The sequence below is a fragment of the Coregonus clupeaformis genome, chromosome 16 (genome assembly GCF_020615455.1).
Source record: "Coregonus clupeaformis isolate EN_2021a chromosome 16, ASM2061545v1, whole genome shotgun sequence".
Lineage (NCBI taxonomy): Eukaryota > Metazoa > Chordata > Actinopteri > Salmoniformes > Salmonidae > Coregonus > Coregonus clupeaformis.
The window spans coordinates 3,248,195-3,273,366 of record NC_059207.1 but is presented as its reverse complement, the minus strand read 5'-3'; the positions used below and the strand labels follow the sequence as shown (position 1 = coordinate 3,273,366).

At 44.3% G+C, this 25,172-nt stretch overlaps 1 protein-coding gene across 2 annotated transcripts in view; it reads left to right on the top strand.

Moving 5' to 3' along the window:
• Nucleotides 1–25,172, top strand: part of dnah2 (dynein, axonemal, heavy chain 2) — a 224,362-nt gene that overhangs the window by 12,078 nt on the left and 187,112 nt on the right. For both annotated transcript variants that reach the window (XM_045225583.1, XM_045225582.1), the window contains exon 9: nucleotides 12,725–12,882. In XM_045225583.1, coding sequence (XP_045081518.1) covers nucleotides 12,725–12,882 — 158 coding nt within the window. The remainder of the gene's footprint in view (nucleotides 1–12,724; nucleotides 12,883–25,172) is intronic.

The window sequence follows — 25,172 nt, the reverse complement described above, 5'->3', positions numbered from 1 at the left end:
CTGTGAGGGGAACGGCACCTCCTTACCTTCAGGCTCTGATCAGACCCTACACCCAAACGAGGGCACTACATTCATCCACCTCTGGCCTGCTTGCCCCCCTACCTCTACGGAAGCAAAGTTCCCGCTCAGCCCAGGCAAAGCTATTCGCTGCTCTGGCACCCCAATTAAAAAAGAATAATAATAATATTGGTGGAACAAGCTCCCCCACGATGCCAGGACAGCGGAGTCACTGACCACCTTCCGGAGACACTTGAAACCCTACCTTTTTAAGGAATACCTGGAATAGTATAACAGTAATCCTTCTACCCCCCCTCCCCCACAAAAAAAAAAAAAAAAAAAGGATTGGTTGTCCCACTGGCTATCCTAAGTTGAATGTACCAATTTGTAAGTCGCTCTGGATAAGAGCATCTGCTAAATGACTTAAATGTAAATTGCGTGGCGATTAGCTTAGCAACCGCGTGACGCAGCATGACAACGTGAATCCGATGGGTCGACAGTCAGTTGGGTGGGGCATTTCCTCATTCATTGCCAAATGGGATTTCTATCTCCTCCTTTCTGTAATATCTCTGTTTCCCACAGACACAGGCGCATTACGACATGGTACTTGAAGGAGAAACGAAGTGGAATAATTTGGTAGACTGTTTAGATTGAGCACATCTAAGCGAAATATATACTTTGTCATGACGATATAAATGGATGGATGTGTTCTAAACAAGTATGGCCATACCATCTATTGGCTGATTTGGCGATCTGGAGTGCATGTAATTGTTTTAAAAACGTTATGAAATATAATAATAATAATATAATATGCCATTTAGCAGACGCTTTTATCCAAAGCGACTTACAGTCATGTGTGCATACATTTTTGTGTATGGGTGGTCCCGGGGATCGAACCCACTACCCTGGCGTTACAAGCGACGAGAATTATGTAACTATGACGCGTTCCTACACGATTTCCTGATTTTCACAGACGTACAACTTAGAAGTTAAATCATTGGGAATTGTAATTGTTTTACCCACTGACAGAACATAGGCTTTCACCAAATAGACAGGAGTTTCATGATTTTTATTTCTGGGGGTGGATTATCCCTTTAATAATAATAGTCCCTGGTATGTAACGGTATGCTTCCAGTTTGTCAAGTTCTGGCAGACAAAACTAAGTAAACAGAACAAGGCAGCTGTTTGCTCCTGCTGGTGTGCGGCGGCGCAGCCAATATTTTCTTACCTTTCAAACTCATTTCTGCTGAACCGCTGCCAGTGATAGGTCAAATTAAGTGGTGGTGGGAGGGTTCCTGTGGATGCTGCGGCTGCCCTATTGGTCAGTGATGGTGGAGCTAGTTCGAATACATTACTGAATCTTGACTGAACAATCTCTGGTTTATGTTCACACAAGCAGTTTGCCATCATCCGATTTCAGTTTATTAGCAAACTAGCTAGCTAGTTCTACATCCCCACAGTAGCTAGCTTTTTACATTTTAGTCATTTAGCAGACGCTCTTATCCAGAGCGACTTACAGTTAGTGAATACATATTTTTTTATACTGGCCCCCCGTGGGAATCGAACCCACAACCCTGGCGTTGCAAACGCCATGCTCTATCAACTGAGCTACATCCCTGCCGGCCATTCCCTCCCCTACCCTGGACGACGCTGGGCCAATTGTGCGCCACCCATGAGTCTCCCGGTCGCGGCCGGCTGCGACAGAGCCTGGATTCGAACCAGGATCTCTAGTGGCACAGTTAGCACTGCGATGCAGTGCCTTAGACCACTGCGCCACTCAGGAACTAGCTGCGTTCCAAACAACTCCAGTTGAGATCATCACCAAAAGAGACATAGTGGCACTTCATGGCCTGTATCGCCCTCTACTGTATTGGTCTGTTATAGCCTTGAACTAAACCTAAATAAATGTACCGCGAGAGGGTTTGTGAATAGGGTCTTTTTTTCTGCTTTTAGCTCCTAAGCAACTTTGCAGTATTATTTTGTTGTTGTGTTGTTTATTATTTCTTACGTTATTAGCCCAGAACGTTTTTTGTGTTATTACATACAGCCGGAAATAACTTTGGGATATCAGAGCGGCGGTAACTCACCAGTATTACAACCAGGAATACGACTTTCCCGAATTGGATCCTTTGTTCGTACCCCCCAGGGCAATTTAACTTATTCCAGAGGCCGCTCCAAGTCGCCGCTGGCGGAGAAGAGGTATTCAGAGTGGACTTCTAGTCCGACTCAGGAGGCGGGCACACCACCACCGCTTCTGCGTATATTACTCGCTAATGTTCAGTCCCTGGACAATAAAGTAGACGAGCTCAGGGTGAGGATCTCCTTCCAGAGAGACATCAGCGACTGTAACATACTCTGTTTCACTGCATCATGGCTCTCTCGGGATATACTGTCCCCGTCCATACAGCTAGCTGGGTTCTCAGTTCATCGCGCAGACAGGAATAAAGAACTCTCCGGGAAGAAGAAAGGCGGGGGTGTGTGCTTCATGATTAACTACTCATGGTGTGATTGTGATAACATACGTAAACTCAAGTCCTTTTGTTCACCCAACCTAGAATACCTTATAATCAAATGCCGATCCTATTACCTCAGAAGATAATTCTCTTCAGTTATAGTCACAGCCGTGTATATTCCCCCTTAAGCTGATACCACGACGACCCTCAAGGAAATACACTGGACTTTATGCAAAATGGAAACCACATATCCTGAGGCCGCATTTATTGTAGCTGGGGATTTTAACAAAGCAAATTTGAGGAAACCGCTACTGAAGTTCTATCAAAACATTGACTGTAGTACTCGTTTAGGGAAAACACTAGATCATTGCTGCTCGCCTTTTCGAGATGCCTACAAGGCCCTCCCCCACCCTCCTTTCGGCAAATCAGATCACGACTCCATTTTGCTCCTCCCTTCCTATAGGCAGAAACTCAAACAGGAAGTACCCGTGCTAAGGTCTATTCAACGCTGGTCTGACCAATCGGAATCCATGATTCAAGATTGTTTTGATCACGCGGACTGGGATATGTTCTGGGTAGCCTCTGAGAATAACATTGACGCTTACACGGACACGGTGACTGAGTTCATCAGGAAGTGTATAGGGGATGTTGTTCCAACAGTGACTATTAAAACCTACCCAAACCAGAAACTGTGGATAGATGGCAGCATTCGCACAAAACTGAAAGCGCTAACCACCGCATTTAACCATGGCAAGGTGGCTGGGAATATGGTCAGTAAGGCAAAACGTCAGTACAGAGACAAAGTGGAGTCGCAATTCAATGGCTCAGACACGAGACATATGTGGCAGGGTTTACAGACAATCACGGATTACAAAGGGAATACCAGCCACGTCGCGGACACCAACGTCTTGCTCCTAGACAAGCTAAACACCTTCTTCACCCACTCCCAAGGACTGTGGCCGACGTGAGTAAGACATTTAAGCGTGTTAACCCTCGCAAGGCTGCCGGCCCAGACCGCGTCCTGAGAGCATGCGCAGACCAGCTGGCTGGAGTGTTTACGGACATATTCAATCTCTCCCTATCCCAGTCTGCTGTCCCCACTTGCTTCAAGATGTCCACCATTGTTCCTGTACCCAAGAAAGCAAAGGTAACTGAACTAAATGACTATCGCCCCGTAGCACTCTCTTCTGTCATCATGAAGTGCTTTGAGAGGCTCCCTCCTGAGATGTGTGCAAACCTGGTGGCCAACTACAAGAAACGTCTGACCTCTGTGATTGCCAACAAGGGTTTTGCCACCAAGTACTAAGTCATGTTTTGCAGAGGGGTCAAATACTCATTTTGTTGTTATTCTGTCTCTCACTGTTCAAATAAACCTACCATTAAACTTATAGACTGATCATTTCTTTGTCAGTGGGCAAACGTACAAAATCAGCAGGGGATCAAATACTTTTTTCCCTCACTGTACGTCAGAATGCTGTTCATTGACTATAGCTCAGCCTTCAACACCATAGTACCCTCCAAGCTCATCATTAAGCTAGGGGCCCTGGGTCTGAACACCGCCCTGTGCAACTGGGTCCTGGACTTCCTGACGGGCCGCCCCCAGGTGGTGAAGGTAGGAAACAACACCTCCACTTTGCTGATCCTCAACACAGGGGCCCCTGAAGGGTGCGTGCTCAGCCCCCTCCTGTACTCCCTGTTCACCCATGACTGCGTGGCCACGCACACCTCCAACTCAATCATCAAGTTTGCAGACGACACAACAGTAGTAGGCCTGATTACCAACAATGACGAGACACCCTACAGGGAGGAGGTGAGGGCCCTGGCAGAGTGGGGCAGGAAAATAACCTCTCTCTCAACGTCAACAAAACGAAGGAGCTGATCGTGGACTTCAGGAAACAGCAGAGGGAGCACGCCCCTATCCACATCGACGGGACCGAAGTGGAGAAGGTGGAAAGCTTCAAGTTACTCGGTATACACATCACTGACAATCTGAAATGGTCCACCCACACAGACAGTGTGGTGAAGAAGGCGCAACAGCGCCTCTTCAACCTCAAGAGGCTGAAGAAATTTGTCTTGGCCCCTAAGACCCTCAGAAACTTTTACAGATGCACAATTGAGAGCATCCTGTCGGGCTGTATCACCGCATGGTACGGCAACTGCACCGCCCACAACCGCAGGGCTCTCCAGAGGGTGGTACGATCTGCCCAACGTATCACCAGCACCCGATGTCACAGGAAGGCCAAAAAGATCATCAAGGACATCAACCACACGAGCCACGGCCTGTTCACCCCGCTATCATCCAGAAGGCGAGGTCAGTACAGGTGCATCAAAGCTGGGACAGAGAGACTGAAAAACGTCTATCTCAAGGCCATCAGACTGTTAAATAGCCATCACTAGCCGGGTACCACCCGACTACTCAACCCTACACCTTAGAGGCTGCTGCCCTATATACGTAGATATGGAATCACTGGCCACTTTAAATAATGTTTACATACTGCTTTACTCATCTCATATGTATATACTGTATTCTATTCTACTGTAATTAGTCAATGCCACTCCGACATTGCTCGTCCTAATATTTATATTGATATATTTCTTAATTCCATTATTTTACTTTTAGATTTGTGTATTGTTGTGAATAGTTGATACTACTGCACTGTCGGAGCTAGGAACACAAGCATTTCACTACACCAGCAATAACATCTGCTAAATATGTGTATGTGACCAATACAATTTTATTTTATTTTCAAACATTTATTTTCAAGCTTAGTGAGCCCTTTAGCGGCTGCTGTTGTCTGCTATTGCCTACTGTGGATTGTTATTTGGGACATGGAGCTACACAGTTACAACAAGCTGTCGGAAACCCTCCACACACACACTCCGTCTCTCTCCCTGTCCAGCTCAGAGATATTCAACACCATCTGGTGTATTTCACAAAGCCTTCCAGTCTCTGTCTGTCTGGAAGACAGAAGAGAAGTCCAGTGGATTTTACTCTTAAGTCAAGACGTGCCTCTCCGTCTCCGCGCTATGAAGGAGTTTGAAGAGCCACAGATTCTCAGGAAACTGCCTGATTATACAAGAGCTTAGGAAATCTCAAGAGTTTAGATTCAGGGGACATACAGGTAACTGCCAAAATAAAGGAAACACCAACATAATAGGGCGTTGGGCCACCAGAGCTGCCAGAACAGCTTCAATGCGCCTTGGCATAGATTCTACAAGTGTCTGGAACTCCATTGGAGGGACGCGACACCATCATTTGATGTTTTGTTGATGGTGGTGGAAAACACAGTCTCAGGCGCCGCTCGAGAATATTCCATAAGTGTTCAATTGGGTTGATATCTGGTGATTGAGAAACACGCACACACACACCCTTTAGGGCTCCAGACTGCGACCATTTAGTCGCATTTTGCAACCCTTTGACTTGGCTGTACAATTCACCTCAATCAAAACATCCTATTTTTTGGGCGGATAAAACCATGAATTAGTTAAAAGTAAATTGTATTATCCTCATGATTCCTGTAATAAAAGTGTCTGGCCTGCCGCTGTGCCTGCCTGTTTCGCTGGGGCTGGCTGCTGTACTGAGCGAGCCTCTCACACTCTGTCTCCCCCCTCCTGTGCCTCTCGGGATTGTATAACATTTCAAAATGCAATTGTGGGAACAAAAACTCAACTTTGGAAGAAACTAGTTGTGCATATTAAAGAGAGGAGGGTCTCAGCTCTCTGTGGGTATATGTTTTATTTCTTAACTTTCATTATTGAGCACACTGTTTTACAATCAAGATATCTGATATGGCTTTGAAATACGGAGTGCGCGAAATTGCGGATCGGCCATCGCTAGTGCAGTAGGCTTCATTGCAAAGTGTTTTTAGGACATTACATTTACTGTTAGATTAATACATGGCTACAAGCAGTAGGTGTTATACACTATATATACAAAAGTATGTGGACATCCATTCAAATTAGTGGATTCCGCTATTTCAGCCACACCCATTGCTGACAGATGTATAAAAATCGAGCACACAGCCATGCAATCTCCATAGACAAACATTGGCAGTAGAATGGCCTTCCTGAAGAGCTCAGTGACTTTCAACGTGGCAATGTCATAGGATGCCACCTTTCCAACAAGTCAGTTCGTCAGCCCCGATCGACTGTAAGTGCTGTTATTTTGAAGTGGAAATGTCTAGGAGTAACAACGGCTCAACTGCGAAGTGGTAGGCTCACAGAACGGGACTGCAGATTCTTAAAGTGCGCACTCACTACTGAGTTCCAAAGTGCCTCTGGAAGCAACATCAGCACAAGAACTGTTCGTCGGGAGCTTCATGAAATGGGTTTCCATGGCCGAGCAGCCGCACACAGGCCTAACATCAGCATGCGCAATGCCAAGCGTTGGCTGGAGTGGTGTAAAGCTCGCTGCCATTGGACTCTGGAGCAGTGGAAACACTTTCTCTGGAGTGATGAATCACGCTTCACCATCTGGCGGTCCGACGCACGAATCTGGGTCTGGCAGATGCCAGGAGAACGCTACCTGCCCCAATGCATAGTGCCAACTGTAAAGTTTGGTGGAGGAGGAATATGGTCTGGGACTGTTTTTCATGGTTCGGGCTAGGCCCCTTAGTTCCTGTGAAGAAAAATCTTAACGTTACAGCATACAATGACATTCTAGACTATTCTGTGCTTCCAACTTTGTGGCCCTTTCCTGTTTCAGCATGACAATGCCCCCATGCGCAAAGCGAGGTCCATACAGAAATGGTTTGTCAAGATCGGTGTGGAAGAACTTGACTGGCCTGCACAGAGCCCTGACCTCAACCCCATCAAACACCTTTGGGATGATTTGGAACGCCAAATGCGAGCCAGGCCTAATCGCTGCCCAACATCAGTGCCCGACCTTACTAATGCTATTGTGGCTTAATGGAAGCAAGTCCCCGCAGCAATGTTCCAACATCTAGTGGAAAGCCTTCCCAGAAGAGTGGAGGCTGTTATACCCTACCCATGATTTTGGAATGAGATTTTGGACGAGCAGGTGTCCACATATTTTTGGGAATGTAGTGTATTTAGAGATAGCGATCTAGCTAATGTGTTTTGAGTTTCCACTTCCTCAAGTGGTGAATTTTCACCAATTGAATTACACCTATATATAATATTAGTGCACGTAAAGATCAATTCTATCAGACAATTCTGGAGCCCTATTTTGACAGTAAAATATGTTAGATGTAGCAAGATATTTATTGAATACCATCTCAGTAGTCCAATTGGTAGTTACAGTCTTGTCCCATCGCTGCAACTCCCCTATGGACTCGGGAGAGAGCCATGCGTCCTCCAAAACACAACCCTGCCAAGCCGCACTGCTTACTTAACCCGGAAGCCAGCCGCACCAATGTGTCGGAGGAAACACCGCCCAGCTGGCGACCTAAGTCAGCTTGCAAGGAGTCGCTAGAGCGCAATGGGACAAGGAAATCCCGGCAGGCCAAACCCTCCCCTAACCCGGACAACGCTGGGCCAATTGTGCGCCGTTTCATGAGTCTCCCAGTCACGGCCAGCTGTGACACAGCCTGGGATCGAACCCGTGTCTGTAGTGACGCCTCAAGCACTGCGATGCAGTGCCTTAGACCGCTGCGCCACTCGGGAGGCCCTGATGCAAATAATCATGATATCATTCTGCCAGGCTACTTTGTAGTTAACATTTAATTAAGAAGTTTTAGAAACCTTTCCATCTACCAGAAGGCTTTCTCCTAATCCCCGTCTATACAGTATGTACATATATACCTTAAATACTCCAGTATCCCTGCACATTGTAAATTTGGTATTGACACTGACCCTGTATATAGCTTCCTATCTTACTTCTTATTTCTCGTGTTTTCTTTAATATACACTGAACAAAAATATAAACGCAACATGTAAAGTGTTGGTCCCATGTTTCATGAGCTGAAATAAAAAATCCCAGAAGTTTTCCATACGCACAAAAGCTTATTTCACCTTGTGCTCGGGACAATAAAAGGTCACTCTAAAATGTGCTGTTTTGTCACACAACACAATGCCACAGATGTCTCAAGTTTTGACGGAGCGTGCAATTGGTATGCTGACTGCAGGAATGTCCACCAGAGCTGTTGCCAGATCATTTAATGTTAATTTCTCTACCATAATCTGCCTCCAAAGTCGTTTTAGAGAATTTAGCAGTACGTCCAACCGGCCTCACAACCGCAGACCACGTGTTGGGGAGTATTTCTGTCTGTTATAAAGCCCTTTTGTGGGGAAAAACTCATTCTGATTGTCTGTGCCTGGCTCCCCAGTGGGTGGACCTGGCTGCAAAGTGGGTGGGCCTATGCCCTCCAAGGCCCAATCATGGCTGCACCTCTGCCCAGTCATGTGAAATCCATAGATTAGGGCCTAATTTATTTATTTCAATTGACTGATTTCCTTAGATGAACTGTAACTCAGTCAAATCTTTGAAATTGTTGCATGTTGCGTTTATATTTTTGTTCAGTATAGTTTACAATTGGCATCTTATTCTTCCCAAAGCGTTAACATGTAGAGACAGGAAAATATTCAGACCCCTTCACTTTTTCCACATTCTGTTACGTTACAGCCTTATTCTAAAATGCATTAAATAAAAACATTTCCTCAGCAATCTACACACAATACACCATAATGACAAAGCGAAAACTGTTTTTTAGAAATTTTAGCAAATGTATTAAACATAATGAACAGAATTCCTTATTTACATAAGTATTCAGACCCTTTGCTATGAGACTCAAAATTGAGCTCAGGTGCATCCTGTTTCCATTGATCATCCTTGAGGTGTTTCTACAATTTGATTGGAGTCCACCTGTGGTAAATTCAATTGATTGGACATGATTTGGAAAGGCACACACCTGTCTATATAAGGTCCCACAGTTGACAGTGCATGTCAGAGCAAAAACCAAGCCATGAGGTTGAAGGAATTGTCCGTAGAGCTCCGAGACAGGATTCTGTCGAGGCACAGATCTGGGGAAGGGTACAAAAAAAATTCTGCAACATTGAAGGTCCCCAAGAACACAGTGGCCTCCATCATTCTTAAATGGAAGAAGTTTGGAACCACCAAGACTCTTCCTAGAGCTGGCCGCCCGGCCAAACTGAGCAATCGGGGGAGAAGGGCCTTGGTCAGGGAGGTGACCAAGAACCCGATAGTCCCTCTGACAGAGCTCTAGAGTTCCTCTGTGGAGATGGGAGAACCTTCCAGAAGGACAACCATCTCTGCAGCACTCCACCAATCAGGCCTTTATGGTAGAGTGGCCAGACGGAAGCCACTCTTCAGTAAAAGGCACATGACAGCCCACTTGGAGTTTGCCAAAAGGCATTTAAAGACTCAGACCATGAGAAACAAGATTCTCTGGTCTGATGAAACCAAGATTGAACTCTTTGGCCTGAATGCCAAGCGACACGTCTGGAGGAAACCTGGCACCATCCCTACGGTGAAGCATGGTGATGGCAGCATCATGCTGTGGGGATGTTTTTCAGCGGCAGGGACTGGGAGACTAGTCAGGATCGAGGGAAAGATGAGCGGAGCAAAGTACAGAGAGATCCTTGATGAAAACCTGCTCCAGAGCGCTCAGGACCTCAGACTGGGGCGAAGGTTCACCTTCCAACAGGACAACGACCCTAAGCACACAGCCAAGACAACGCAGGAGTGGCTTCGGGACAAGTCTCTGAATGTCCTTGAGTGGCAATTTAATAAATTTTTTAATAAGGCTGTAACGTAATAAAATGTGTTCAATACATTTTAGAATATTGTTGAATTCCGTTTTAATGTCTGGATTCTGTGATTCTGTCTGCATTCTCAACAACGCTGATTTTATAGCACCCTACTCTCTTTAATAAAGTATTGTGAATGACTTTATAATGACTATATAAGATGATGACTCAAATGTATTCTGTTTTGTGACGCTGCAACAACAAAAAAATCGGTGCCACCAAATCATGGGCTGGTGCCACCGACTGAAAAAGTTAGTGGCACCAGTGCCTGGTGGAGCCCCTCTTTCAAAGTCACTGAGATGTCTTCTTCTAGCCATGGTAGCCAAAATAATGGGTCATTATTACACCAGAGGTCGCAAAAACGCAGATCTAAAATTCTTCTTATTGTAATTTCTGCTCGGCATCAGCCTAATGTTGTGCTTCAGTTGCGCTTCTCCACTTGGATGAGAATTCACCAAAAGGCATTCTTATCAGCAGACAGCGCTCTGACTGATGTGTAGCTACTTTGTCTCTGGTACTTTTCTCGGTGTAGCCTACTTTTCTCCAGTAAGATGCAAGTACATCTTCAAGCAAAACATTTGACTTTCAATATAAAACGTAGGTGAAATGGTTTAAAACACAGATTTTTGGAGGATCTCTGTTTTGAAAATGCAGATTTCTGAACTCTTTGTATCCCTCATTTACTCGTGTTTCCTTTATTTGGGCAGTTACCTGTATGTTGTCTTCATCTTTCTTCTTCTTCCTCTCTCTTTCTCCATCATTTTTTTTCTCTCTAAGAAAGGGCGAGAGTGAGAAAAAAAACCCATTATTAACTCATAAGCTGGTTAATGCTCTAGCACTCTCCACCTTCAGGCCAAATGAGAATTTCTGTCATTTACATATCAATTTAATTTCCTGTGTTTTTCTCTCTCCCCCTCCTTCATTAAAAGCGGCATTTGCTCGGCGGTGTAATCAGCCTGTAGAACACATTTTCCTGGTGCCGTGAGCACTCGAACACACACACACACACACACACACACAAACACACACACACACACACACACACACACACAGAAGACGAGGAAAAAGAGGCAAAGGAGACAAACGCAAAGGCGCGTGCACACACCAAACACACACACACTCACTCACACATTTCAGTGAGGCAGAGCAGGTCGGCTCAGCTCCCCAGCCCGCTGTTCCTCTGTCAGGATTAAACCACTGATCAGAGAAATGAAAGGGAAGCTGTCATTCCACATACCCCACTATATACATCATCCCCAATAATTACTCTCCTCCCTTTGACTCTCTCTCTCTCTCTCTCTCTCTCTCTCTCTCTCTCTCTCTTTCTCTCTCTCTGTGTCTCTGTCTCTCTCTTCATCTCTCTTTTTCTCTCTCTGTCTGTCTCTCTCTTTCTCTCCTGTCCCTTCTCCCTCTCTTCTCTCTCTCACACTCTTTCTCTCCTGTTTCTTCTCTCCTTACCCCGCTCTCCCTCCCTTCCCCTATATTCTACCTGTGTTTATGTGAGTGTGACAGACAGGATAGCGATGGCTGACTGACACCAAGCACACCACATTAAATGCGGGGTTTATGAAACGTTGAAATGTGAGCCTGGTTGAATTATACTCTACCCCTCTAAAGCGTAGGCCTTTTCTCTCTCTCACTGCGTGGTATTATAATACAAACCACACCTGCATCAAGAGTCTGAGCCGGCCAGGCTGCACAGAACATATGTAGATCTGCATACATCTGGTGTGATCCAACCCTGGAGGGGGATACCAGGGCCTTCAACCTAGCTTTTTAGCATTATGAATATTAAAAACCATACATACACCAAGGATAACAAAATGTTACACTTGGACTGGAGGCTTGGAGTTGAAAGAGAGAGAGGGAAGGTGAAGGGGGATGATCTGTAGATTATTTTTGATGAATTCCACAGATTGAACTTTTTTGTGGGTTTTCTTGACCAAATGACTTGACCAGGAATTGTTTTAATCTACAACTAGGAGCCCTGAGTTTCTCCTGGTGAGGCCACATCATGGTAACTAGGGGCCTGAGTTTCTCCTGGTGAGGCTATATCATGGTAACTAGGGGCCTGAGTTTCTCCTGGTGAGGTTACATCATGGTAACTAGGGGCCTGAGTTTCTCCTGGTGAGGCTACATCATGGTAACTAGGGGCCTGACTTTCTCCTGGTGAGGCTACATCTTGGTAACTAGGGGCCTGAGTTTCTCTTGGAGAGGCTACATCATGGTAACTAGGGGCCTGAGTTTCTCCTGGTTAGGCTACATCATGGTAACTAGGGGCCTGACTTTCTCCTGGTGAGTCTACATCATGGTAACTAGGAGCCTGAGTTTCTCCTGGTGAGGCTACATCATGGTAACTAGGAGCCTGAGTTTCTCCTGGTCAGGTCTAGTAATCAGGATAACTCAAGGCCCTATACATAACACAAGGCCTAAGTCATTTCTACTCATGTATTACACACACAAGCCTTAGTGGTAATGTGGTGTCTTGCATCTTTTCTCTGTTGTTGTTGTTGTTGATCATTTCTGTGTTGTTGTTGTTGTTCCAGATGAGTAATGAGATTATCCGGCTGTGCTGCAGAGATATCTCCCTGGACAGGATCTTCCAAGGCTATGTGGTCTCCAGCAAGCAGACCCTCAACGACTGCATTCAGTGCTGCCTGGCCTGGAAGGAGCTTTACCTGCACACCTCACAGCTGCACCACAAGTAAGGACAGGCCTTTTTCTGAAAACAACAACAGTGTCTCCTTTCTAAGTGATAGCAACAACGCACTGCAGCTAGCTACTGGGGCTCCTCTGCAAATTGACAGCAGATGAGAGCATCCCCACTTCAAAGTGATGGCGAACACACTCGGGAATGACAACACCTCACTACGAATAGCGTAGTAGTGTGTCTATCTCCCAGCTTGAAAAGGAGCTTTTGCGTTAAGTTACATCAGCTTATCCTATAGTGGAGCTTTATTGTGGAGTTTCAATGAGGAACTTGACAAGGTGAATGACAACGCCTTACTAAGAAAATAAGTCTTAAAACTGAGCAGGAGAGTTCCTCAACAGTTTCTTCACCTGTTGGTTTAAGTAAAGTTGGGCTGGGGATTTGGAGAGAGACAGAGAGAGAGAGCGAGAGAGAGAGAGAGAGAGAGAGAGAGAGAGAGAGAGGATGAGATTGAGAGAGAGAGAGAGAGAGAGAGAGAGAGAGAGAGAGACAGAGAGCGAGAGAGAGAGGATGGAGATTGAGAGAGAGAGAGTGAGTGATAGAGTGATAGAGAGAGATCCAGAAAGACACAGAGAGTGAGGGAGAACGAAAGAGGGAACTTTGGCTGTTTCCTCTCAGTTGTCAGTCAGTGAGCTCAGCCTCAGCTCAGCGTTGTCAGGCGTGGTAGTGGGGAGGCTAGCTTCACTTCATTATGGCCGCCAGGGTGTGTGATGTGTGATTGCTCTGAGAGCCTCGGGGCCCCAGCTTTATTCAATGGTAGCACAGAGGCCAAATGGTTCCACACGCACACACACACACACACACACACACACACACACACACACACACACACACACACACACACACACACACACACACACACACACACACACACACACACACACACACACACACACACACACACACACACACACAGCTCCAATACTCCTCAGGGCCCCTGTCGTCCACACGGGCAATCAACCCCATCCACCCAATTAAAGAGAGTGCTTAGTTCCTGATCAGTGGATGGGTAGAGGGGCGGGTAGGGAGGGGGGTGAAAGCCCCATAGCATAGCTGATGACTACAACATTTGCTCTCTCTATGATACTCCTCTGTACCCTAGTGACTAGGCAATAGTCTATAGTATAGGGTGGGACTGTTGCAGCCAAACAGGGCTCTATAGTACCTCATGAACAGAACCATTTAGAGACATACAGTACAGTGCATTCGGAAAGTATTCAGACCGTTTCACTTTTTCCACATTTGGTTTTTTTCCTCATCAATCTACACACAATATACCATAATGACATAGCAAAAACAGGTTTTTAGAAATGTTTGCAAATGTATGAAAAAAACAACAACTGAAATAAAACATTTACATAAGTATCCAGACCCTTTACTCAGTACTTTGTTGAAGCACCTTTTGCAGCAATTACAGCCTTGAGTCTTCTTGGGTATGACGCTACAAGCTTGGCACACCTGTATTTTCGGTGTTTCTCCCATTCTTCAAGCTCTGTCAGGTTGGATGGGGAACGTCGCTGCACAGCTATTTTCAAGTCTCTCCAGATATGTTCGATCTGGTTCAAGTCCGGGCTCTGGCTGGGCCACTCAAGGACATTCAGAGACTTGTCCCGAAGCCACTCCTGCGTTCTCTTGGCTGTGTGCTTAGGGTCGGTGTCCTGTTGGAAGGTGAGCCTTCGCCCCAGTCTGAGGTCCTGAGCGCTCTGGAGCAGGTTTTCATCAAGGATCTCTCTGTACTTTGCTCCGTTCATCTTTCCCTCGATCCTGACTAGTCTCCCAGTCCCTGCCGCTGAAAAACATCCCCACAGCATGATGCTGCCACCACCATGCTTCACCGAAGGGATGGTGCCTTTTGGCAAACTCCAAGCAGGCTGTCATGTGCCTTTTACTGAGGAGTGGCTTCTGTCTGGACACTATACCATAAAGGCCTGATTGGTGGAGTGCTGCAGAGACGGTTGTCCTTCTGAAAGGTTCTCAGATCTCCACAGAGGAACTCTGGAGCTCTGGCAGAGTTACCATTGGGTTCTTGGTCACCTCCCTGACCAAGGCCCTTCTCCCCCGATTGCTCAGTTTGGCTGTGTGGCCAGCTCTAGGAAGAGTCTTGGTGTTTCCAAACTTAATCCATTTAAGAATGATGGAGGCCACTGTGTTCTTGTGGACCTTCAATGCTTCAGAAATTGTTTGGTACCCTTCCCCAGATCTGTGCCTCGACACAATCCTGTCTCGGTGCTCTATGGACAGTTCCTTCGACCTCATGGCTTGGTTATTGCTCTGACATGCACTGTCAACTGTGGGACCTTATATAGACAGGTGTGTGCCTTTCCAAATCATGTCCAATCAATTGAATTGACCACAGGTGGACTCCAATCAAGTTGTAGAAACAGCTCAAGGATGATCAATGGAAACAGGATGCACCTGAGCTCAATTTCAAGTCTCATAGCAAAGGGTCTGAATACTTATGTAAATAAGGTATTTATATTCTTTATTTTTTATAAATTAGCAAACATTTCTAAAAACCTTTTTTCCCTTTGTCATTATGGGGTATTGTGTGCAGATTGATGAAGATTTTTATTTATTTAATCTGTTTTAGAATAAGGCTGTAACGTAACAAAATGTGGAAAAAGCGAAGGGGTCTGAATACTTTCCGAATGCACTGTACATGGCTCTGCTCATGACTCCTTCAGCATTCTCTCCCCTGTTTGATGCTCTCAGTGATCCCTTCTCTGCCCCCTAGCCAGTAGTATCATACACAGGGTTTGTTTAGGCATTCATGTGGGAGTCACTAGCCCTGCCATATCTACATTGAGGATAGCCATATCACTTACTACTGTATCTTAGCATAAGACAGAGCTGCTGCGATGTGGTTGTGTGGTATCTTCCGGGAGGCAAGTTAAATATAAGAGTGGGGAGTTGGAACCGTTTACAGCCAAGAATGTTTTAGATACAAGTAGTGTCCTTTCACTATTCCATTAACTTTGAACTGGTATGCCTTTGTCCGTCTGCAAGATAGCTGATTGAATGTGCTTCATTTTTTAAAGTTGGCTATCTCAAGAGAGTCTTCCCCGGCTAGGTGAGGTAGGAGAGAGTGGGGGAGGAGGGGAGTAGGGTGACCACATGTCCCGGATTGTGCGGGACAGTCCTGCATTTTGGCCCTTTGTCCTGCGTCCCGCAACCAAATAATAATGTCCTGCATTTATCAACAAATTCAAACACCACTAATTTAGAAAGAAAAGGTTGATTTGTCCCATATTTCATTCAGACATTCCAACCTGTCTCTTGCAGTCACTTTGTACTTATGAATAGATGTATATCATAAGGATGTGGTACTGGTGATGTTCAACACTTCTCCAATAGTTGTTGAGATCGAGACGTAGGCCAATGTCATAGGCCTATCGTCAACCAATCACATTTCTCATATCCTTTCGGGCAAAATTCCAGCTAAACTTAGAGAAGCGTGCTTCTGACTAAGAGCTACAAAAGTAAGTAAATAGCCTTATTAGACTGAAAGATAGGCTATAAGCTAATTTCGTCAAACTTGTGAGGCTCTCCAAGTTTCTAATTAGTTGCTCATTCAACACATTTGCTGTTACTTCACTCAATCCTGTTTTAAAAGTCTCCCTTCCTAACTGTTTTACAGTCCCTGAGACCAACCAGAAATGTTTCCTTGGTCACATATTCCCAGATTTGTATAAAACAGCCACACGTGGTTTCTCGTGTCTGCATCACCAAATTTTGCGAGAAGGGGTGTCGTGCTGCCAGAGCGTCGCTCCGCCACTTCTCATAATGGTGCCCATTAAGTAAAGTTACATCAAAGCTGAATCAATGTCTTGGAAGATCACATAATAATGAATTAGTATTCTACATAACACAACCAAATGTAATAGCATAGTATAACGTTACTGTCACACCAAAAACACCACCTCATTTTACAACCTCATTACTTATGAGATTTAGAATGGCTAGCTGAATAGTTTTAAAAAACTCAACAGCGCACGCCACTAGGCAGAATGTGCTTTTATTGATTGAAACAAAATACAGGAAGGCTATACAGTATAGTTTGTTAACAACATCTTCTCTAATTTGCTCAGGAAACTAGTCATACAGTGCTATGAAAAAGTATTTGCCCCCTTTCTAATTTTCTCTACTTTTGCATATTTGTGATATTGAATGTTATCAGATCTTCAACCAAAACCTAATATTAGATAAAGGGAACATAAGTGAACAAATAACACAACAATTACATATTTATTTCATAAATAAAGTTATGCAACACCCAATTCCCCTGTGTGAAAAAGTAATTGCCCCCTTACACTCAATAACTGGTTGTGCCACCTTTAGCTGCAATGACTCCAACCAAATGCTTCCTGTAGTTGTTGATCAGTCTCTCACGTCGCTGTGGAGGAATTTTGGCCCACTCTTCCATGCAGAACTGCTTTAACTCAGTGACGTGTGGGTTTTCAAGCATGAACTGCTCGTTTCAAGTCCTGCCGCAACATCTCAATTGGGATTAGGTCTGGACTTTGTCTAGGCCATTCCAAAACTTCAAATTTGTTGCTTTTTAGCAATTTTCATGTAGACTTGATTGGTAGACTTGAACCAAACTCTGCATTCCACAGTAAGAACATCATACCAAAGGTCAAGCATGGTGGTGGTGGTGTGATGGTTTGGGGATGCTTTGCTGCCTCAGGACCTGGACAACTTGCCTTAATAGAAGGAACCATGAATTCTGCTCTGTATCAGAGAATTCTACAGGAGAATGTCAGACCATCCGTCTGTGAGCTGAAGCTGAAGCGCAGCTGGGTCATGCAGCAAGACAATGATCCAAAACACACAATCAAGTCTACATGAAAATTGCTAAAAAGCAACAAATTGGAAGTTTTGGAATGGCCTAGTCAAAGTCCAGACCTAATCCCAATTGAGATGTTGTGGCAGGACTTGAAACGAGCAGTTCATGCTTGAAAACCCACACGTCACTGAGTTAAAGCAGTTCTGCATGGAAGAGTGGGCCAAAATTCCTCCACAGCGACGTGAGAGACTGATCAACAACTACAGGAAGCATTTGGTTGGAGTCATTGCAGCTAAAGGTGGAACAACCAGTTATTGAGTGTAAGGGGGCAATTACTTTTTCACACAGGGGAATTGGGTGTTGCATAACTTTGTTTATGAAATAAATATGTAATTGTTGTGTTATTTGTTCACTTATGTTCCCTTTATCTAATATTAGGTTTTGGTTGAAGATCTGATAACATTCAGTATCACAAATATGCAAAAGTAGAGAAAATTAGAAAGGGGGCAAATACTTTTTCATAGCACTGTAAGTCGCGCGTCACTACTTCACAGGAGAGGAATTTGAACGCAACATTTTTGTACAAATCAAAATACGTTTTTTGGCAAAAATGCCTTCTAGAACATGTGAACATTCATGTGCGTTAATAACAAACTTGCATGCCATATGTAAAAACAAATAAAATTGTAATTATGAGCCTAGTTGTTTTAGCCATGGAAAAAGACAGAAACCTTCCCGCTAGCCATGATTGGCTGAGATAATGGATGGGCTGGACATGCCGAGAGAAGAGTTCAGATTGGTCTGCCATGTAGCACGCTTCTGTCTATAACATAGACTCAGTATGTGTAGGTAATTCTTTATAAAGCAGCTTTTTTTTTAAAGATATCACGAAGAGGACCTAGTTTTGAAATCAGTGGAATGCCCTGTGGAAGCAGAGTATGACAGCTAAGGAGTTGGAGAAAATGCAGGCGTTTGATTGCAAATGTAGAGGGAGTCGAACAGAGAACACAGAAGGTTGTTGTATAAAATACCTGTTTTAGAAAATGTTCTTGAGACTGTGTGGGCATAGCCAGACGTTGCAATTGGACGATGCATTTTAGGCATATTCTATAATTATATCTGTAGGGGGGAATGCAAATGTCCCGCAAAATCATCCTGTTGTCCCGCATTTGGGCATTTTAAATGTGGTCACCCTTGAGGGGAGGAGAGTGGAGGGAAGGGGTGCTAAGTAAAGAAACGCTGATATATCTCCAAGCTCGTTAATGAGGGCCAGGGTCTAAATATCTGTCTCTCTCTCTCTCTCGCTCTCTCTCTCTCTCTCTCGTCAGATATCACACTGAGAGGCTGTCGCTCACACGGCCAATATCACAGTCTATACTGGGTTCAGCCATAGGGCATGGAAAGAGAAGAGGAGGAGGGGTTGAAGTGAGGGAGAGAGGCAGAGGAGGAGGAGGCAGGCTGAGTGGGAGAGAAGAGGAAGAGAGGGAGTAGGGGAGAAAGGAGGGGGAGAGTTGGAGAGATGAGGAGGGATTGAGAGAGTGAAATGAGTGAGGTCTTAGGTGGCTGGAGACCTGTTTTAACACTTAGAAGTCCTATCTAGGAGGGAGTCAGTGTGTTGTAGTGGTGTAAGTGTCTGCCCTGGGGAAAGCAGTCCCTGGCCTTGTGTCTGCAGCCTCAGCCCAAAACACGCACGCACACACACACACACACACCCACACACCCACAGTTCTCCTGCGAGAGGCTCCAGCCCAGTGATAACAAAGAGACCAGGACTGCCTGCCTGTCTGTCAGCCTCCACCTTGACTTCATAAAGCAATAAACTAGGTGCTGAAGCCCTCTCTCTTTCTCACACCAATCTAACACTGAGGGGAGAGAGAGAGAGTCGGTGTGCAAAATACATTAAGACAGAGGAGCGATCAAAGTTTAGACTATAAGAGAGCTATGTGTGGACGGCCATGAATCAAAGGGCTGCGTTTCTGGTCAGATTCAGAGGTTGTGTGTGTGTGTGAGTGTTAGCAGAGATCGGTTTATTAGATTTATATAACCCTCAGGAAGGTCAGTCGATGTGGTGCATGCGTGTTCGCGTGCGTGTGTTCGTGTGTGTGTGTGTGTGTGTTCATGTGTATGTTATCTATATTTTGTGAGTGTATGTGTTGTTATGACCACGGAGATCTGACGCATGATGTGGGGTTAGCTCCAGCCTGCCCTCTCTCCTTTGTCCTCCTGGTGGCCTCTCTCTCTATTTCTCTTTCTCTCACTCCCTCTCTCACTCTCTCTCTCTCTCTGTCTTTCTCTCTCTCTCTCTGTCTTTCTCTCTCTCTCTCTCTCTCTCTCTCTCTCTCTCTCTCTCTCTCTCTCTCTCTCTCTCTCCCCACTCAACCTTCTTTCTCTTTCTCTGCATCTCACGGTTTTCTTCATCACTCTCTCTTTCTTTTCAACAGCCTCTCTCTCCTTCATTTGCCCTCTTTCTCTGGTCTGTCTCTCACACACTCACACATGATTACCTCCTGTTTATTTAATCATTAGGTCTATTATGTTAGATTTTCCAGACAGACAGACAGACAGACAGACAGACAGACAGATAGATAGATAGAAAGAGAGACAGACAGACAGACAGACAGACAGAGAGACAATGCAGTACATAGACAGGCAGCAGGCAGAGTCTCTTTATCCCTCATCATCAGGTTTAACCCTTTGTAGTGTCTTTGTAGAGGTGTGTGTGTGTGTGTGTGTGTGTGTGTGTGTGTGTGTGTGTGTGTGTGTGTGTGTGTGTGTGTGTGTGTATGCGTTCGTGTAGTGTCCCTTCTCCCTCACCCTGACTGAGATAAATTAATTTAATACGCCTGGCTGTTTGATGTAGTGATAACCTTCTGATAAAGGTTATTCCTTAGAGTTAATCTCAGGTAAAGGGAAAGAACGTGCTCAACTCTCATCCTCGAGCCTAAATAAATTAAAGGGTGCTTTGAGTTGGAGCCAACAGTTGTTCCAGGGCTTCAGACTAACATTTTCCCCTGGTGGCACTGGTGCCACTAAGTTTTTCAGTTGTTGGCACCAGCCCATGATTTGGTCACACCTATATTTTTCCCGCGCCGTCACGCTATTTAAATGAGTAGCTTAGCTAGGATAGTGGGTTCGATTCCCGGGACCATCCATATGTAAAATGTGTTCACACATGACTGCAAGTCGCTTTGGATGAAAGCGTCTGCTAAATGATATATTATTATTATTATTATTATTATTATAATTATAATATTTTAAAGTAATTCACAGTGCTTTATTAAAAAGTAAGCTAAATATTTTTTTTGTTCAATAGAGATGAATTTGCCTGCATCTTTATGTGCTCTAATATCATAGGCTAATTTATTTGGGGCTAATTCACCACCTGAATAAGTGGAAACTCAAAAGACATTAGCTAGATTGCTAACTCTAAATATAATACCCACTGCTGGTAGCCATGTATTAATCTAACAGTAAAGGTGTTTTTGCAGTTGTAGCCTACTGCCCAATGAGGCCTATGCTCTATGTAGTACTGTGCGCCTCTCATAGTCTGTTCTGGACTTGGGGACTGTGAAGAGACCTCTGGTGGCATGTCTTGTGGGGTATGCATGGGTGTCTGAGCTGTGTGCCAGTAGTTCAAACAGACAGCTCGGTGCATTCAACCTGTCAATACCTCTCACAAATGCAAGTAGTGATGAAGTCAATCTACCAGGAGAGATTGACATGCATATTATTAATGTTAGCTCTCTGTGTACATCCAAGGGCCAGCCGTGCTGCCCTGTTCTGAGCCAATTGTAATTTCCCTAAGTCCCTCTTTGTGGCACCTGACCACACGACTGAACAGTAGTCCAGGTGCGACAAAACTAGGGCCTGTAGAACCTGCCTTGTTGATAGGGCTGTTAAGAAGGCAGAACAGCACTTTATTATGGACAGACTTCTCCCCATCTTAGCTACTGTTGTATCTATATGTTTTGACCATGACAGTTTACAATCCAGGGTTACTCTAAGCAGTTTAGTCACTTCAACTTCAACTTCCACATTATTCATTACAAGATTTAGTTGAGGTTTAGGGTTTAGTGAATGATTTGTCCCAAATACAATGCTTTAAGTTTTTGAAATATTTAGGACTAACTTATTCCTTGCCACCCATTCTGAAACTAACTGCAGCTCTTTGTTAAGTGTTGCAGTCATTTCAGTCGCTGTAGTAGCTGACGTGTATAGTGTTGAGTCATCCGCATACATAGACACACTGGCTTTACTCAAAGCCAGTGGCATGTCGTTAGTAAAGATTGAAAAGAGTAAGGGGCCTAGACAGCTGCCCTGGGGAATTCCTTCCATTAAAGAACACCCTCTGTGTTCTGTTAGAGAGGTAACTCTTTATCCACAATATAGCAGGGGGTGTAAAGCCATAAAACATACATTTTTCCATCAGCAGACTATGATCAATAATGTCAAAAGCTGCACTGAAGTCTAACAAAACAGCCCCCACAATCTTTTTATCGTCAATTTCTCTCAGCCAATCATCAGTCATTTGTGTAAGTGCTGTGCTTGTTGAATGTCCTTCCCTATAAGCGTGCTGAAAGTCTGTTGTCAATTTGTTTACTGTAAAATTGCATTGTATCTGGTCAAACACAAATTTTTTCCAAAAGCTGACTAAGGGTTTTTAACAGGCTGATTGGTCAGCTATTTGAGCCAGTAAAGGGGACTTTACTATTCTTAGGTAGGGGAATTACTTTTGCTTCCCTCCGGGCCTGAGGGCACACACTTCCTAATAGGCTTAAATTGAAGATATGGCAAATAGGAGTGGCAATATCGTCCGCTATTATCCTCAGTAATTTTCCATCCAAGTTGTCAAGTTTTTTCACCTCTTTCACACTCACTTTACGGAATTCAAAATTACAATGCTTGTCTTTCGTAATTTGGTCAGATATACTTGGATGTGTAGCGTCAGCGTTTGTTGCTGGCATGTCATGCATAAGTTTGCTAATCTTGCCAATGAAAAAATCATTAAAGTAGGTGGCAATATCAGTGGGTTTTGTGATGAATGAGCCATCTGATTCAATGGATGATGGAGCGGAGTTTGCCTTTTTGCCCAAAATTTCATTTAAGGTACTCCAAGTCTTTTTACTATAATTCTTTATGTCATTTATCTTTGTTTCATAGTGTAGTTTCTTCTTATTTTTATTCAGTTTAGTCACATGATTTCTCAATTTGCAGTACGTTTGCCAATCGGTTGTACAGCTAGAATTATTTGCCATTTATTTTGCCTCATTCCTCTCAACCATACAATTTTTCCATTCCTCATCAATCCGCTGGGATTTAACAGTTTTTACAGTCATTTTCTTAATGGGTGCATGCTTATTAGTAACTGGGATAAGCAATTTCATAAATGTGTCAAGTGCAGCGTCTGGTTGCTTCTCATTACACACCACGGACCAACAAATATTCTTTAGATCAACAACATATGAATTACTACAAAACTTATCATATGATCTCTTATACACTATATTAGGCCCAGCCTTTGGAACTTTGGTTTTCCTAGATATGGCTACTATATTGTAATCACGTATAATGTATAATGTGCAGCTCGCACCAATGCGACCTAAACAAGCAAGATGTGACTAAATGGTCGCAGTCTGGAGCCCTGCGATCACATAAAAAAAAGTGCTTTTTCAGGACCTTCATGTAGTTGTATAGTACTGTCTGTGCTTTTGCCTAAGAAAGCCTGGAGGATGCCTGTCCTAGGCTCCTAGCACCTCTCTGCAGTGTTTATCGTAGTTTTCACACCGTCTCCAGCCTGTTGTTGTTGTGGTTCAGGTGGTGTTGAGATGATGCTGTTGTGTCTCTGAGGCTAAGCTAATCATATCTATTTTAAACACGGGTGAATCATCTTTGTCCTGTTTTGACGGAGTGTGTGTGTGTGTGAAAGAGTGTGTGTGTGGTACCTTCTATTCTGTCTCACCCTCCAGGCTTATCGCGGTACACAGCTGGTGGGAAGGTGACTAGCTAGTAGCTAGCTTTTCTTTGAGCCTGTAGAGGGCCGTGGTATTATTGTTCAGAAGCTTGGTCGTGAACCTAGCCATTGTGACGCATTAAATGGAATAAACACACAGATAATCTGGGTAATGTACTGTTTATGTGGATCACTGACTGACATTCACCTCGATGTGTGTGTGTGTGTGTGTGTGTCACAGCCTGTGAGCATAACAACTTCAGGGCCCTATAAAATCTGTAAAAAAAAAAAAAAAAAAACGGATTCTGTATTTCCCCAAATTCTGTTTTCTCCGCTTTGTTTTTCCAGTTTTTCCAGGTTAACATCACACTTTTAATAGAATTTAAAAAATGGATGTTGTGAGTCCATATTTTTGAGGTCTGGGAACATTTTTAGAATTTTCGATTTTGGGGTGTTGCAAATTAAACATGAAATCACCCACAATTGAAATTCTGTGTGCATAACTTGCTTTCCTGTGATCTTGGCCCAGGCCAGTAATTTTCTCTTTCGTGTCAGTAGTTTTCACTTGGTACTGGCCTGGTGTGCCACTGGTAAATTAACCTGAATGTCAAGCCCTGCAGTGTAGTTACCCTTTAATGCAAGTGTTCACCAGGAAGAGATAGTTGTTTGGTTAAGTGGTGTTGCTGTAGCGCTCATGTGATTGCAGAGTTTGCAAAACAAATGGCCACTGGATTGATTGATGCAAATAATCATGATATCATTCTTCCAGGTAGGCAGAGGCTACTTTTCTAGTTAACATTTAATTGAGAAGGTTTTTGGAAAAGCCTTTCCATCTCTACCAGAAGAAGGTTATCATTACCATCATCGCTAACGGCGACACAAAGTGTGCGCACTGCACACATACAGTACCCACAGATAGGGGCGTTCCTGTGCTATTTCAGAAAGTTGCATGAAAGTACGAATCACTGATGCATTTTGTAAATGTCTTATGATTCACTTGGGCAAATGAATGCATTTTCTAATAAGTTCAACTCACTTAGTTGATTTCCTACTAAGTTAATACATTTTTGAATATTGTTGAATTGCTTTTTAATGTCTGGATTCCCTGATTGCGTTCTCCGCGACACAGATTGTATAGGGCCCTACAACTTGTTAGCTTACATCACTCACAGTGGTTGGTCCGCTACTGAGCTACAGAGCTATAGAACAGTAGATCTTCTCTTCTCTCCTCTTATTGGACCCCTTCCTCAGACAGACAGACAGACAGACAGACAGACAGACAGACAGACAGACAGACAGACGGATCTCTGGCGCCTGTTGATTTGACATGACAGTCATGCTTTGGCCTGTTATTACCACACACACACAGAGACTTCTGTTCGTTGCTCTCTCTCTCAGTTAATTAGGCTGAAAACTGGAGGGATTTACGCTTATCCAGACGCCACATCTTTTTTTATTCGCTGTTCATCCCAGAGGGTTAGGGTTAGTTAAATTGATCAAATTACCCTGATTTACAGCATAGCACTGTGCTGGGAGGAACACCCTCCG